Source organism: Nelusetta ayraudi, unplaced genomic scaffold (genome assembly GCF_046127955.1).
Source record: "Nelusetta ayraudi isolate G7.1 ecotype Tasmania unplaced genomic scaffold, CSIRO-AGI_Nayr_v1 ptg000005l, whole genome shotgun sequence".
Classification (NCBI taxonomy): Eukaryota; Metazoa; Chordata; class Actinopteri; order Tetraodontiformes; family Monacanthidae; genus Nelusetta; species Nelusetta ayraudi.
The window spans coordinates 2,432,678-2,449,689 of NW_027466055.1; the positions used below are offsets into that span (position 1 = coordinate 2,432,678).

At 41.2% G+C, this 17,012-nt stretch overlaps 1 protein-coding gene across 1 annotated transcript; it reads left to right on the forward strand.

The window, feature by feature from the left end:
* The first annotated feature begins 6,255 nt into the window (after positions 1-6,255).
* On the forward strand, positions 6,256-12,937 carry fgf7 (fibroblast growth factor 7). The gene is made up of 4 exons (XM_076048739.1): positions 6,256-6,815; positions 6,989-7,656; positions 11,416-11,522; positions 11,625-12,937. The coding sequence occupies exons 2-4, from the start codon at positions 7,371-7,373 to the stop codon at positions 11,838-11,840; spliced, it is 609 nt and encodes a 202-aa protein (XP_075904854.1). The 5' UTR covers positions 6,256-6,815; positions 6,989-7,370; the 3' UTR covers positions 11,841-12,937.
* The last annotated feature ends 4,075 nt before the right edge of the window (positions 12,938-17,012 follow it).

Here is a 17,012-nt window from a genome sequence, read left to right on the forward strand (position 1 = left end):
TAAAGCCACTCACTCTGATTGTGTCTTTGAAAGCACGGATCAGATTTTTCTTTTTTTTTTTTAAACATGAACAGACATGGGGAGCAGTTTAAAGCTCTGATCCTGAACAGCTGTTCCCGCATTAGATGGGATCAGAGTATTCCCCCGAGAGTGAAGCGCAACCAGGGATCACATTCTCTAATAACGCTGATTACAACGCGCACTGCCCTCGTGCACGGCGACATCAGGAAGAACTGTGCACTGTTAAAGCAGCATCTTAATGTTGCACTTTTTTGCTGTTAGAAAAAAAAAACATATTGATAATATCATTTTTCAATTTGATGCAATACAACCACATAACACAAAGACTGAAAATATATTCTGAAGCTGACTGTCTACCTGTGTATTTATTGTTAAGGGAAGGTTTTCAGCCAACAGAGGATCCTTGGGGATTCAATAAAGAGGCCAAAACAAAGTGAGCTCCAACCATGTGGTGCCCCTCCCAACAAGTGTGTGTATGTGTGTGCGCGTTCGCAATCATACGCTGTGTGTCAAACAAAACATTTGCGACTGTTATGGGCCACATATCACACAAAACTGATTGAATACATACATAACATTACAGCGATGCGTGTCTGGCCTATCTCTGACGTCTCAGTTGTCGTACTCTCCCAACAACACCCCGGGACAGGGTTTTGTTCCAGCCTCTGAGACCCCATCATGGCTGCTCTGGTCTTATCCCTTAAAGCCTGCATAGTCTTATCCCCCTTGAAAGCACATAGAAGCAAGAACAAAGCATCAGATTGAGCAGAATGCTATTTAGTGAATTCTAATTAAAAAATAAAGAAAAAAAAGATAAAGAACTTAAAATGAATTTAATGTGCAAGCTTTAATAAATTGCAAGGTATTGTTGGTGACTTTCTTCTTCTTATAATTGTATTATTATTATTATTATTATTATTGTTATGATGATGATGATTATGATTATGATTATTATTATTATTATTATTATTATTATTATTATTATTATTATTATTATTATTATTATTATTGTTTGTCTCAATATGGCAAGTAATCCACATTCACTAGTTGTTTTTTTTTCAGTTCCTGGCAAACATGTATATGGAAGTGCGTCTGTGTGTGTGTGTGCGTGTGCGTGTTATTTATAGCTAGAATTTTGTTGACTCTTCCCTCCGAGACCCCTAATTATGATGGAATTTAGAGAGCAACGGCTCAAACCAAACAGACTTCAACAGTGCTAAGAATAAATTGACCTCAGACTTAATCCACTCTGCATAAATGCAGTCATATCATGACAAGACAGAGAAAAGAGCCAGCACACACACACACACACACACACACACACACACACACACACACACACACACACACACACACACGCACACCTAAGCTATTCTTTCTTCTGGAATGCTTTTAGAGTCTTGAAAGAGACAGCATGTGTAGGCAGATGTCTCTGCAGTAATAGTGGAAACTATAATAAATTTTGGATCGAGCCTCATGTGTTGGCACTTCAAGCGGCTCTTCAGTTCAACAGGGCAATGAATTGCAATCTAATATTCCTGTCCTGCATATTAAGGACTGGCGACTCACTGGACAACTGCTTATTTACCAAAGCGTCAAAGACAATTGTGGACTGTGGTTTAGTTGCTCCGAAAATCTTTTTATGTTTTTGTTTTGAATATAAGATTTAAGATGTATCAAGAGGAGAAATGAGGGTAGTGCTCGGATAAATCCTCCACTAGAAAAAAAGCAGGGACACTGACCCAGAGTGTCGGGGGAGATGTTGTGCTGAGCCGACAGCAGCTGATGCGGCCTGCGTTTAAAGTCGGAAAAGCAATTTGAGCTTCTTTGTATTTTAAGCTGTGGTAATAAGGACCAGCAGAGTCTCTCAATTGGCCTCGAGAAATTTCCATTCCATCCAACCGTGGAAATAATTTCATCTCAAAGACGTTGAACACTCATCAACACAACAAATAACAGAGAATAGACATAAAGATGAAAGATAATCAGAAGTATGCAGACTGTATGATGGGTCATACAGCTAGCCATTGAGTTTTAACCAGAGTCACTCACGCATGTTTGGTGAACCTGCCTCACAGCCACTGCACTTCCTGTCCTACTGTAAACCACACACTGCTCGGGACCTTTGATCTGCGCAGGGCCACAGGCATTCATTCATGCAGTAAAACTCAAGGAATACACACACACACACACACACACACACACACACACACACACACACACACACACACAAACAAGTAAAGCTGCTTCCGCTCATCCAATTGTCAGTTAAAAGAACAACTTCAAAGAAAATCCGCGCTCTCTTTTATTTACAGTTATTTTCATAAATGTCACCACCCTTCAATCAATCATCATCTCAAACAATCTATCACATTTTGATGATTTATTGATTAAGGTTGTTTTTTTTCCCCTAAACATTCACAGTTTTCATATTTTGTCCACTTGACCTTGAGATGACTGTTGAGATGCTGATGGATTCATCATGTTCAGAATCCATGAAATGTAACCATTTGTTTAACTGTAGAATTGGTTAAATTCTTGAAATCTTAAATTCTTCATTTATCAGGAACATTTCGATAATTGTGCATGGTATGGCTTGTTTTTCTGATTGTATTACATAATTCTATTAGTAAGAAATATTTAAGAAAACTTTTAAACAATTGTGTCTGCCTTAATATCATCATCTGTAACGCTATATATGTATTCACTCCCTAAGTTTTGTTCATTTAAAAAATGCACATGCTAAGTTGGATTTCCTTTGGAATTGATTAAAATGTAATTACATTACAGTTTATTATTGCATCTAAGAATTTAATATTTAATGTTCATTCTAACCATTTAAGCAGTCAACTTGAGTTTCTTTGTAAAGAAAAATGGTTTCCCTAAGATTCTACTGTTCCTTATTGTAGTATTCATTCAAAAATTAAGTGACCTTACTTTTTAATTTTTGGTAACCTGCTCAGTTCAATCACTTTGTTTACTACAAAAAGCACATTTGAAGTCTCTGTTGCCTTTGCGTTGTGCTCTCTGTCTGTTTCTCATCTCACACGATTGATTTCCTTCTCCATATTTATGGTTCTGCAAGACTCAATGAGCCAACAATAGTTTACAGGTATAGTACACAGAATAAGATTTGTCAGAATAATGTCTGACAATGCAAAAACTAAAGGCCTGTGGAAGATTGCTTACAGAGTGATTCAAAAGCTCACTTTTCCCAGAACTTGATGATAAAGTTTTTGCTCAACCTGGAAACCATAAAAATGGCTCAAGCAGTTTTTGTGAACATTTTTAAGTGAGATATATGATCTGCATTTGATTTACACTACTCTCGCCGACACGCATTCAGAGCCATACTTTCCTCTTGCAAAAACATGTTTTGTAACATACAACTTACAAATACGTATGACTGTTAATTTATAAAGAAGGCAGTCGAGTGTGGGACTGTTTGTTCCTCGCCAAAAGACATTATTTATTTATTCAAAAGAAGCATTTTGACATTACCCACTGGGAGGTAATGGTGATATGGTGACGATGAGAGGAGGTTGGCTGAACCGACTCGTCTATTTATACAAATGTCTTATGTGAAAACAAACACTGGTGACGCACGCAAAAGAAGCACAAAAATCCCAAGGGCCGTAAAAATGTTTAAACTTTTTGTCTCGCATTTCCCCATCATGCAAGGTCAGCAGCACCGCCCTTAACCTATCAACTTTGCCTCCAGTAAAAAAAAAAACAACCGCTGCAGCCATTGGTACTTCAAAAGATAACTCACCTGCAGGTGTTGAACCCTTTGTATGTATATTGTTTGCGTTTGTGCGTTGAAATAACAATAATATCAAAATAGCATCAACTAAAATGAGACAATTCATACAGACATAGACAAATATATTTTCTATGACTATTTCTCCTGCACTCAGTCAGTGTGGCAGGGGGCACTGGAGCGGATCCCAGCTGTCTCTGGGAAAACACAAAGACGAAGAAAAACTCTGAGCTCTTGACGGCTCCCTCCCACACTGACATGTAAAATAAAGACAACAGATTTAAGAATCATTTTTGTGCTGTCAAATTGAATTCTTAATTCTACTGGGTTGTTATGGCAATGACCTCAGACGTCCTTTCACATTGACCTTACTGAACTCAGTCTTTTCAACACTGTTTCAGTTTATTTATGTATGATGACGTTGCTCCTCTGAGTTTTTCACTGACTTGAGCTGACAGCCTCCTGCCACCCTACAACCCAGAGGCAGTGATAGAAAATGAAAGATTGAATATATTTGATGAATGTATCAGACCCCCTTAAATGGAAATAAATAAGAATAAATGAAAAATAAATAAACACAACTTTGAAACAGCCAGTCTCTCAATACTTTTGACTTTTCATTTTGACGCCACGTTGTTATTCACCAGTGGCGGGCAATGCAATTCATTGCCCAGGCCTTCAGTGATGTCCTATTTTGTCCTACATTTTACAAGTTTCTATTTTGCCATTAATACACCTCATATTAGGAATCCATGCACAGTCACACTTTCACGCTACATCACCTTAATGTAGGCTGGTCGAGCAACACCTCATTTCCAGAGCGTTTAAAATCAATCAGCTTGCATTCACAATTAAGAACAGGAAATTAAGGTCATAGAGGCCGTCTAAAATAAAAAGGTGATGTTAGGAATCCACCAAAGGTAGATTATACCAGCTGCAACATGTTTGTCCAAGTATTGTGCTTATCCAATCACAGGACACTTACATGTGAAGTTCAGCCGAAGACTTTCTAGCTGGCTGATGTGACGCAGACTGGAGATCTGATTGGCTATCGCAACTGACTGCGTCGTTCACGTATGGCACTGTTGATTCTGAATGCCTCAGGTGGATTATATAGAACATGACAACACCAGTGAGTTGAAATGTAATTGGATAAAAATTCTACTGTAATATACAAAACTGGAAGCAGTGAAAACAATTGGATATAATATGAGCTGAAGAGAACAGACTATGGAAAATAATTGTATTTACATGTTTACAAAAAAAAAATCACATTTATTTTTCTGAGTATGTTTGGGCCAGCAGAGGAGGCCTCACTGGCCTTGATGGCCACCAACGTTCTTCTCTAAATAGCTCTGAGGTGCACAAATCTATTCCCATAAGACACAGCAGTCCTGATTCTTTGATTCTTCAGCTGAAAGACCATTCATTTCTTGTCACATGCAATGATGACAATAAACTGGCGCTCAGTCAACACGAGTCACACAGCACAGATGGGGACCCTGCATTGTTTTGAGCCTGACCAGACCCCAGTAACTAAGATTTCATCTGCAAACTCTGTCTGGCGAAGTGGGGCTGCGTTTCCAGATTCCAGGCAAGGGTGTTGATTCTATTAAGGCCAATCCTGTGGTCTGGGAATTGCCTCGTCTGCCCTGTTTCTGGCAGTAATTTACCTTTATGGACTCTACCAGGTTCTGTCCACCCCTGATAAAACAAATCTGTAGGTCATGTACACCTTCTCCTACAGAGGCAGCAACATCTGAAAAGTGATATATCCATTGTTTGTTACTCAAACAAATAAAATATTTCTGATAAACAAAATGCATGATAGAGTAAAATTGTGTTGAAAGTTATACGCTGATAGCAGTTATAAAACTCTCAGATTACCCACCGATTTCATTTCTGCTTATTTTGGCTATTTACAATACGGTGCATGCCTGATGTGCTCGGCTGCGTTTCCTGCTCTGTTTGCACAAAAGCCCAGTGTGCGAACTGTGTGTGAGGTGATAGAACGGACAGATGAACAGGCCACAGTGACACCTAATAGATCAGCTCTTTATGACCCCCCATTTCAGGGATGAGAAGGAGATCTGCTGCAGTCTGAAGTCCCTCTCTCTCAGGCCCGCAGTCCTGACCTCCCCAGGAGGCCACGTCATTAGGGCCCATATAAACTTTTGAAGTGGTGAGTCCAAGGAAAGGCCAGGCATGTAAGGCAATAAATTGTGACTTTAAATACAAACACAAAAAGTGAAGGAGTGCACGACCTCTGCCACAGAGATGACTACTTCTGAGCCGTTATGTCCTCTGTTTTTCTCCCCTTCGATGGATACCTGCCAACCATAACTTATTGCTTCCTACTTCTACACTCAATAAGAATGAGAAGCAAAGAACTGCTTTGAAGTTTCTGACTCGAGCCAATAAATCTGCGACACTGGTTTGGGACTGCACAGTAAAAACAATAATTAATTGTGACTTTTAAAATTGTAGGGAGGAATTTTTCTTCAGTTTTTATCATTAAAGCAAATACACCAACTGTGCTTTAAGTTAGTGTAAATCTGAGGTCAGTAAAAAAAACAGCAGTAACCAGTTTAATAAAGAGATGTTTCTAGGAAAAGGTTGGTAAAGTGTATTGAGTTTCAGAGGGCGGCTTGCAAATGTTCTTGAAGCATTTAAAGCCAAGGAGAGCCTGCTGTTCTGAGTGTTTATGGCGCCCTCCTTCGTCCTGTTAGTGAGCGGCAGTGAGAGGAAGGCGGAGGGTGTGTCTCTGGTGCATCTCAGCCCGGGACAGCTGACTGGTTGGAATCTAATTGCGAGTGTGAGGTCAGCGGGAGGCATTTATCTGTGCAGAGTGCACAGCAACACTGGAAGATGCACAAAGTTCAGGCTGCCAGAAGCAGAGAGACATCTGTAGGGACTGACACCACCTCCGAGCTCCTGCTTCACTTTTCAACACCCCTGGACTTGACTGTGACTGCGGCGAGAGTCCTCCAGTCAAAACTTGTGCTGAAAGGGAGAATCAGCACTCGGAGCACATGTAAGTTCCTGGACTATACAGCGGTCGGCTGTTTAAGATGCACTTATTATGGTGATGCCGCAGCTTGTGCTAGAGTCTCGAAGTCTCTATTATTTCAATATTTTTAAATTTGTTTTAAAATCCCTGCTGCTGAAACGTGTGACTGTAAGACTGTGATTTCTCTCCATCCACAGAGGTCAGAGAGTCAGACAGGTGTTCATCGGGTCTCCTGAATAACAAACACCTCCTGAGCTGGACAGTGATGCTCGTTCTTGGACCATGCCGAAGAGAAGATGGATCTGTCAACACCCGCAGCCACTGAGGACTAAAGAGAGATATTGTCTTCTACTTCCATCACCCGGCAGTGTCTTCATGTCCACGTTGTGCTCCACCTTCAGTCCACTCTGCTCCGCCACAGTCCCTCCATAGCTGGCTCGTCTCCACGTCACAACAGGAATCCCTGCTGGCCGAACTGGGACCAAGGGGGTCACAAGTCAGGGGGCAGAGGGTCACTTGGCTGGTCGCCATCTCACATTTCAGTATGTTGCTCATTGACCCCCACAGCATTGTATTATAATGCACAAATGGATGCTCACATGGAACCTTCAAAACCTGTTCTCGGGACTGTACCTCCATGCAATCTTCCTGTTTGGCAGCGTGTGTGTGGTCTGCAGTGACTGTACCCCGGAGCAACTTGCCGCTATAATGAACTGCTCGAGACACGAGAGACACGCCAGGAACTACGACTACATGGAGGGAGGAGACGTGCGCATACGGCAGCTGTTCAGCCGCACACAATGGTTCCTGACGATTGATGACAATGGCAACATCAACGGGACCCAGGATCCCACGAACTGTCACAGTAAGGACAAACCTTTTGCTGTTGTTTTTGTTGTTGTTTTTGTTGTTGCTGCTGTTCCCTGGACATGTTTCTGCATTTGGCAAAAATGTTGAAATCCAAAACCCAAAACGTCTTTTCGGCTGCAAATTGATTTCGATGGAAGCGTGTAAACTTTGTGGTGACATTTAAAAAAAAGCAAGGGTTCCGTGCAGAGCTCAACTTGCGGCTCGGTTCCATTGAGTCAGCGATGGGCTGTTTGTCTGTCCAAGTGGCAGCAGCACGTGGGAGGTGTTATTGCACAGAGATCCCTGTCGTGTAATCACAGCACTCACGGGTCATATGCCTCCGCGAGAGCAGCCAAAGTGACGAGAGTTAAAATGAAGCAGGTGTGGGCTTTGGCTTGTTAAACCATATCTAAACACAAGCTGCACTGACTTGAGGGAAACTCACCGCTCAGCCTGGTAGACGGTGCCAGGCGGAGCTGACAGTGGAGTAACAAAAGCAAGAGTCCTCAATCAGCTTTTTCCATCAACATCAACGTTTAGATTTAATTCCCTCAAATTTAACGGCCGCACACACCCGGGCTTAGAACACAGCCAATTAATCAAAGTTACAAAACGAAGACCTTTTTAATGACAGGTCAAATTTTCAGAAGCCTTCAGCGAACAATTTAGAAAACCACTTATTGGTAAACCAACAGTTTATAGGACATGACGTTGAGACATGAGGCTCTCTTGCTGTAACGTGCATCAATCGGCTTCAATCAGTTAATAATGCACGCGATGTGTTCGAGGACGGCGGTGCAAGGTTCACAGACGGCAAACCAAGCCACCACAACAATCCGATGACACTAGATTAGCACCCAGCGACATCGATTCCGATGCCACAGTAGCCATCGGTGTTTGGTTTGTTGCGAAATGACACGTTCAAGGTTAACCCTTGTTCCAGTGCACCGCTGTGAGTCTCGGTAGCGTGAGGATGTGCTGAGTCGCAATCGTTTCCTTCTATCTGACAGTGCGGTCGGCTCTGGAATGTTGGCATGACAGAGAAGTGCCTCAAAGTGCGCTGGAGAGACTCTTGTGCAACGGCTGGAAATGAGAGACCAAAAAAATTGATACACCCTTATGTGGCTTACAATCGCACGCTACACTCACTCAGAGAATAAACCAACACGCCTCTGATGAGTGTTGCAGGAATGTACAGCGTGAAATATCGCCGTGAGTCATTATTTTTGGCCGCAAAAAAAGTCACAAAAGAGTGATGACTGTATTTACTTGCTGAGAAATAGATCAAACTATATTACTTGAACTAATATTGGGAAGTGGGATGTTTCTAAAAGTGTGCCTTCTATTTGGGGGCATTACAACAGCTTAAGCAGAATTGTCTTCGGAATGCCAAAACAAATCCTCTGAAGTAAACCCAACAGACAAGGTTTTATTGTGTCTGAGTGAGAGACCGTAGCGCGGCTTAATTTGAGTGTCTCACCGAGATATTATAACATCAACACGACTCGTGTTGACTACGTGTAGCTATGGCAAACAGAAGATTAACTTCAAACAGACTGTCATCGAATTAAAACCCACAGTATGATGACTCCAAGAAAGTAACCGCATGCAGCATCGTCTCTCAACACCAATCCGCATGATGGCCTGCTTGTCAACGTGCGTGCACATAAATCAAATTAGAAAATGTATTACATCCAAAAGCTTTTGGGAAATATCTCAGTCACCTAATAATGCTTTTAAGGACTTGAGTGAGGTGTAGTCTGCTGCTGTTTTGTTTTTTTTAACTCTCAAATTCCAAAAATGCATGTCAGCAAAACTACACGTTTTACTTGAATGAGCTGAGAAACAGCGGGATTAGGAATTACCAAGAAGTTCTTGTCAATATAATATCAAATGTGTTCAAGCTGAAGAGGAGCCGCATGCGTGTGCCTATGCTGGGGTTTGTGGGAAAATGTTCCGTCTTTACATTGTACAACAAACAACTGCATCTATCCATTAGACAGAAAGATCCCATGAGATAAATCTGAAATTTTAATTTTTTCACGAGTGTTTGGTTTATTGTGCGATAATTTGTTATTATAAAATAGAGAAGCTTTAAAAACTCTTATTTTAAAAACATAGAATTGTCTCAGGCAAAGAAAGCAAATATCGGCATCTCTTTGGTCGACTGATTGATTCCCCATCGCACTCAAAGTTTTCATATCAATCAGCCTATGATTGAACTCTCCAGAAAGTCTACTTACTTACCTGCTCCACTTTACAGACAATGTGTGTGAAACACTGAAAAATCCGCTTGTTGGTCAAACAAAGACCAACAATACGTCTCCCGAGCCACGTGTTTGTCCTTGTGGCGAAAGCTGAACAAGCAAAAATGTTTCCATCTTTCAAACATACCACAAAGCATTGGTTTTAGGAGGGAGCTAAAACTGAGCATTTTAGCTGGAGGATGTAAACACAGGGCTAATACCTCTGTTGTCGATGTTGTTGGTGGGGGCGGTTAATTATGTATGCATGTACTTTGCTCCACTAGAGTACAGAATATATATATTTTTTAAAATCTATTGGACCATCTTCACTCAGCCAGGTCATTACGAATAAAATGACAGGGAGTGAAGGACTTGAGATTCAGTGTGTTTGAGCACACAGTCACGGGCATCGACATGAGGTCAAAAATCAAGCGCACAGAGAACAAACAGCATTCCAAGACTGGGCCACTGCCATCTGTTTGTGATCAAATACTAAAAAGCAGCATGTTCAGTGTCCATTGGAGGCCTTCAGCACAGCTATTCCCTTTATTTTCTCTGCATGTTATTTCTGTGACGTTCAACATACCGTCTCCACGAATATGTCCAACCAGTCTTATTGTTGTCCTCAAGATACAGACGTTTTGGACTTTTCCCATTTTGTGAACCCATAAAGGCGACATTTCCCCTTTTGAAGATGAAAGGAAATGTGCAGAAATTGATTGTGCAACAAATTTGGGTTTGAAATAAAAAGCACTCTCCCAGATTAATATTGTTGTTGTTTGTAAATGATGATTTCAATTGCATTAAAATGATCATGCTCAAATGAAAAAAACATTTTCTCTCAAGACATACAGCTGTGGCCCTACTTGATCAGAAATGATAGGCAATATACGGCACAAAAATAGAGACAGTGCGTGTGTGTGTGAGAGAGAGAGAGAAAGCGGGTGGGTGCGGGGGGAGAGAGTGGGCTTTTACTTTCCCCTCATACTTGAAGGGCAGGCCTTAAAGGTAGCGTGCAAAGCACATGCAGGGAGGTAGTTGTCTCAATCCCATGAGAAAAAGCTCTAATCTGTCTCCCATATGTGTGATGGCATAGGTTGTGGTTTGTGTAATGGCCACCCAGGACAGTTAACAAGGCAAGAATAAAGCCAGACTGGGCCGCAGACTGAATAGCCACAGGAACTTCCAACTTGTTTGGTAATAAAGATGAATGTTGTGAGCGTGGCAGCTCAGGCAGGATGTCAATCGAGGCCAAGATTGCGACAACAGCGGATTGTTAGCTGAGGCACAATAAGAACTGGAAATCAAAACTAGGCTGCTACATTTGACCATTTGCGTGCGGTGCAGTTGTGAGAAGGCCGCTCATCACATTGTTTCACTTCTGCACAGTCACGGATTGACAACCGTGACTGCGCAGATGTACTGCAGTGTGTAGTGTGCAAAATACAATGTTTCTTACTCACGAATGCAGAAGTTGTGTTTTGGGGGATTCTGAATTCAATTTCATTATTTCAAATATTGTCTTTCAGGTATCCTGGAGATCAGGACCGTATCTGAAGGCGGCATACTGGCAATAAAGGGCGTGAAGAGCCAGTATTACATCTCCATGAACAAAGCAGGGCAGGTGCAAGGCAAGGTAATGAATGTCCAAAGTTCTCAGAGCTGAAGCACACAAATCCTGGATGTGGAGATCGCAGCGTGTCCAATCACTAACCAGTAACCACTTATCCCGTTGCAGAGGGTCTACAACGAAAACTGCAACTTCAAGGAGGTTTTCCTAGAAAACTACTTCAACGCGTACTCCTCTGCCAGGTGGACTAAAAATGGCAGGGAAATGTTCATAGCTCTGTCCCAGAAGGGCAAGCCGATGCGGGGGAAGAAGACCAGGAGGGAGCAAGTGGCGTCTCACTTCATCCCCATGAAGTGCCGAGAAGGGGACAGGAGAGTGGACTGACTGAGGGCAGGGGTTGGGGGGGATGTTGTGTTGTGTATGATTTATGGATCACATAGCATATCTGTTACAAGCAGGACACACGCACACCCACATGACACTCCGCTCTGCGCCTTTTGAAGACTTCTATGTTATGTTTCCAATATAAGTTGTAACCTTGAAAAATACCGTCGCAGTTATCGCATGGGCAGATTATACAAACTCCAACAGAGGTTGAAATGAGAGAATACCCGACATATTTAAAATAACTTTGGCATAGAAAACTGTAAAACTACTTCTATTCAGTAATATTACTTTTGAGTTTTATAGTATTTTTTACTTATAAAAACGTGTACTCCTTTGTCATGGAACTCGTCATATAAGTTGTCATCTTAAAACGCAACGTTGGACAATACAACTGTCGTGACGAGAGAGGGCTGTGAAGGGATTTGGCTTAATCAAGATTTGCTGAAGCAAGCAGGACTTGTCTTTTTTTTTCCAAGGAGACTCAAAGTTCAGAGTGCCCACACTACACAATGAATACAGCAAAAGCATTCAGGAAACGACTAAAACCAGGATTTCTTTCTGTAAATAGCTTGTTTTGGTCTGTCTGTCTGTCTGTCTGTCCTTCTTGCATTGAAAGTTCTGGTTAAATGTAGCTGTTCACTGATTCCCTTCTCACCACCAAAGTGTGACTTGCTGAAGTATTCTGCTGCTGAAAAGATGCCTGGATTAGAATGCGAACCGAATAATAGGATAAATGTTTTATGTTGTGCAATTTTCTTGTCATTGTAAATTAAAATATTACAAGATCGTATATGAAATTCTTGTCTGATGTTGAGCACACAACATTTTTTATTTCACACCTTACACAGTAGCTTGGAGAGCAATATGATACTCAGAAGAAAAAAAATGTAGCTAATTTGGTTTTAACCACAAAGGCATGTTCGCAAGCTGACAAGTTTACAAAGTTCTGCAAAGTTGATTTTCATTGACGTGATAATGTCGAAACCGGCTGAGTCAACATCGAGAAGAAAGAAAAAAGACAAAACTTTGTTTTCTGTTGTCTAAAGTTCCCATTCCGTGCGCTAGACTGATCAATAAAAACAAATATCCGTCTCGCTAAGTCTTTTCATCAGCGTCCAATTTGCATGTCAGTGAGCCATTAATTCACTTCAGACATCTTTGAATGAGCACGTAATGTCTTTGAGCAGTGTTCGTTCTTATTAGATTTGGCAGCACTGGAAAGCATTGTGTGCATCTCAGTAAGATTCGATGTTAACGTAGAAATTACGCCACCTCTGCCCCCAGGACTGAGTTCCACAGACGAACCATGACTTTATTCTGACATTTCATCGAACTATAAAGTTGAGAATGGGAGTAGAATTAAAGATAATCGTATTCAGCTGAAAAAAGGAGATTGCGGTATTTGAATAAATTACTTCATCTGTTTCATGCTTTTCTTTGTTAAAGTTGACAACTTTAATTTAAAGAGTGGCATTATCTGGTGTAATGTCTATAATCTATGTAATGCAATATTAAGTGTTTGGTACTTTCCTTTAGGAGACATTAAGCCATTACCTTCAAATTCTGCCATGAGTGCAGGCGTCTGAAGAGGTTAAGATGTTCATTTACAGATCAGCAGATTTCACATCAAGTCATTCAAACTATCTAACCGTTTAATGAAAACAATTTGATGAAAAAAAAATTTGAGAAACGTGACCTTTAGCAATTTTCTTGCTGAAGAAATGAATCAGATAATTTTCGTATGATGTGGGAAATAATGGGAATAAAAATCTCATTAAAAACGGTTAATGAGTATTTAAACTCACGGACAACTCATATTTATCCCCTTTGTTGCGTGTATTTGACAGTATAAATATCGCCAACAAACTGGGCAGGGTCCCTCTGCCATTTGATCTCGCAGAAATACACGTGCACAGACGCACACCAGTGCAGATCACAAGCGTTACCTTTTGCCCGGGTTCACATCTGGCTTGTAGAACCCCGTCAGATAAAGACAGTCAAATTGACAGAGCCAACCCCTGAAATACGGTTGACCCAAACAACATCTGAGCAAGGTGAAGGCCTCTGCCAAGTCACGCAAAGTTAGTCTTAGCAGATAATTTGTAACATGCTCCAAATGTAAACACATTTCAGACTCAAGGCTGTGTATTCCCAGCAGGACAAGGCAGGGCTACGGCCAACACGAAAGAGAGGGAACTGTCTTAGGCGTGAAGAAACAGATTTTCAAGAGAAAAGAAGAAACACAGGCACCCCTGACACGTATACTTACAAGCTGTTTCCACACTCGGAGGTTCCGTTCGGTTAAAACGCTCCTGAAATCCCAAATTGTTGCAATATGTTTCAACACCTTTTTTTTTTGTTGTTGTTGTTGCTGGAAACAAAACGGGGGATTACAGTTCACTGTTCTCTGTCTGCTATTGATTGGAGTTATTACAATGCATATTTTATGGGACCACAATTCGTTTAAGCAGTAATATGTCAAGAGCTCCATTAAAAGGCAATATAGCGTTGCATCAGGTTCCCATAATAATGTCTGGCTGTACAGTTGAAGTACGCTGCTGAAATAGCAAATTTCTTAACCGTTTTTATTTTGCAGTTGTTTCACTGTTGCTGTGGAGGGTTAACCGTCGGTGTTAGAGAGCATGGAGTGGATACATGTTTGTTGTCCATCATCTCAGATGGACATGTTAGAATGTTTGATCTTTACACAAACACAACAGTGGGTAATGCAGAGGAAAACCTTTCTCTTTTTTGCAAAGCTTAACAGATACGTGACCTGCCTGCGCTACAGCGTCAGCAAAGGCCAACATGAGCCAGGCTCGGCCCTGTGGCCTTGCCATTTCAAAAATAAAAACACAAGTGCTTCAACAACTGCGGAAGTCAAAATGATCATAAAAGTTAAAAAAAATAAAATAAAAAAAATAAAAAGTTTTCCTACAAACCGAGGGGATGACAATGATCAGGATTTAGGGTAAAACCTGACTGAGGTGATAGCACATCACCATGTGTTGTGGCTTTGAAAACACAGCAACATGGACGTCTATCAATGGAAAGTTTTAGTTCAGGGGCTCAAACTGAAGCTGGAGCTGCCACGCAGCCAGATAGATGCGCTGGGATTAATAACAACCTCACGACAATGATTCACTTTCCCGCTGAAATGCTGTCAGAAGAGCAGTGTTTTATTTACATTTGCGTGTCAGCATGACAACAGAGGTCTGCACGAGTCCCATATAATAAATGCGCTGGCGAGGATGCCTTCCACAGTCATAAGTGGAGTGGTGGTGGAGGGGAGGTGATGCAGGGACCACAGTGTGAGCAGCTAAAGGCACCATATGAGTGAGGGAACCCCAGCAGGAGGCGGCGACGCAGCTGAAATGGTCTGTGTGGGGGTCAGACACTCTTGTTTGCCCCCAGTGGGAATTTATGGTTATGCAATGTGGGGAATTCTGTGTTATGCACATGTTGTTATGGAAGAACACCAAAGCGTTATAATATCAAGGGTTCAGCACAACCGTTAACAGCCTTTGTCTGGCATGAAATGAAATTGTATATTTTAACTATCTATCAAAAAGGAAGAATGAGAGATGAATCGTGTATTTAGATTCAGAACAATTAGAAACTCTGCAACAACAGTGATATGCAATTATAAATCAGTCCCATGAAACATATACTGCGAAAAGATAAAAATAAATAAATAAAAAAAGTACCTGGATCAAATTGGGTGGTCCGCATTTGATCATTTATAAACTGTTCTGACACTGTCTTGATGACTAAACATGTGTTGGGCCACACAGTCCAAAGCAACATTTTTGTTGCTGCAAAATATACAAAGCTGACTAAAGCTTTGTGAGCACGGAACACAGTCTAGCAAATGCAATGTTATCTCAAGGGTTTCGACTAAAATCAGAAGCGTTCTGTGGGAAAACAAGCCCACATGTCTGGGTACTAAATCCTCCACAAGGGCCGAGTGCATGTGTTCCAGCAAGGAGAGAAGAGCATGCGTGTATTCAAGGTTTAAACACAGCAGCACACAGGAGACTTTTGTCAGTTTTTTTGTAAATAAATTTACCTTTTAAACACATACATGAACAAACCACCACATTAAATAATTAAGCAAACATAACAAGACACTATCAGACATAAATGCAGGCACTCAACAGCACTGAAAAAAAAAATGAAAACCACAGTTATTACCCCATGGTTCAACCTTTCACAGCAAACGTTGCTTAAACTCTGAAGCAGCAATTTTACAAAATGTCCATAAATCCAGCAGAGGGCGCCATTTTGAGTATATTGGACTCATAGGAAGGAAGGGATAAGAATTCACTACTGAGCTCAGGTGATTTTTCTAGTCCATGTCACCATTTTGGGGTCTGTTTTACAAAGCAGGTAAAGTGAAAACTCTGAGTCTGTTAAGCCTGATTTGTGGGAAATTCTCAGTTTTCCATTTCAGAAAGGGAGGGAACTCAAACCAGGGACAGAGGGGTAACTTAATAAGTAACTTCACTTCGAGTAATTTAAGTTCTCGGTCAGTTACCATACCAACAGACTCCATGAAACTAACCTGGTCTGTGCCAGGTTTTTTTCTCAATGAACCTCAAGTTTTTCTGTCTCCGTCCTCTTTCAGCCATACATGGCACTTGACTTCTTCATTTGTGCAGTTCATAGAACCCATGGATGGATGTGCAGCAGAGAATTACATTAAAAGATAATCAAATGAATGGTGTTGTGCAAGTTTTACAAATGTAAGTCGTGCTTAATGGCACACATACTGTACATAAATAAAGCAGTTAGATGGTTTAGTTTGATTGAATGAAGTCAAAGAGTTTTCAAGCCTGATGGAATTACATTAATACAACTTCACTCACATCTGCAGTCGGTGTCACCTACAATTTTACCTCTTTCATAATTAGACTACGACTACATTTACGGAGAGTTAATTAACCATTTGGATAGTGGTGGTTCCGGTGAAACATCGAACGTGTAATTTATGCACTTACTCAGTAATTCTCTGCCATACTTTCTCTCTTTGCTTTATGACTGTGGCGCTGTTGCCTTTCTCCTTTAGTCGCTCCTTTATCTGCTCGTAAGCCTCCATCAAGATTTCGGCCTCGAACGTGGAAAACGATGCTGCTCTTGTTTCCCATGGTTAATCGATGAGTCTGAGCT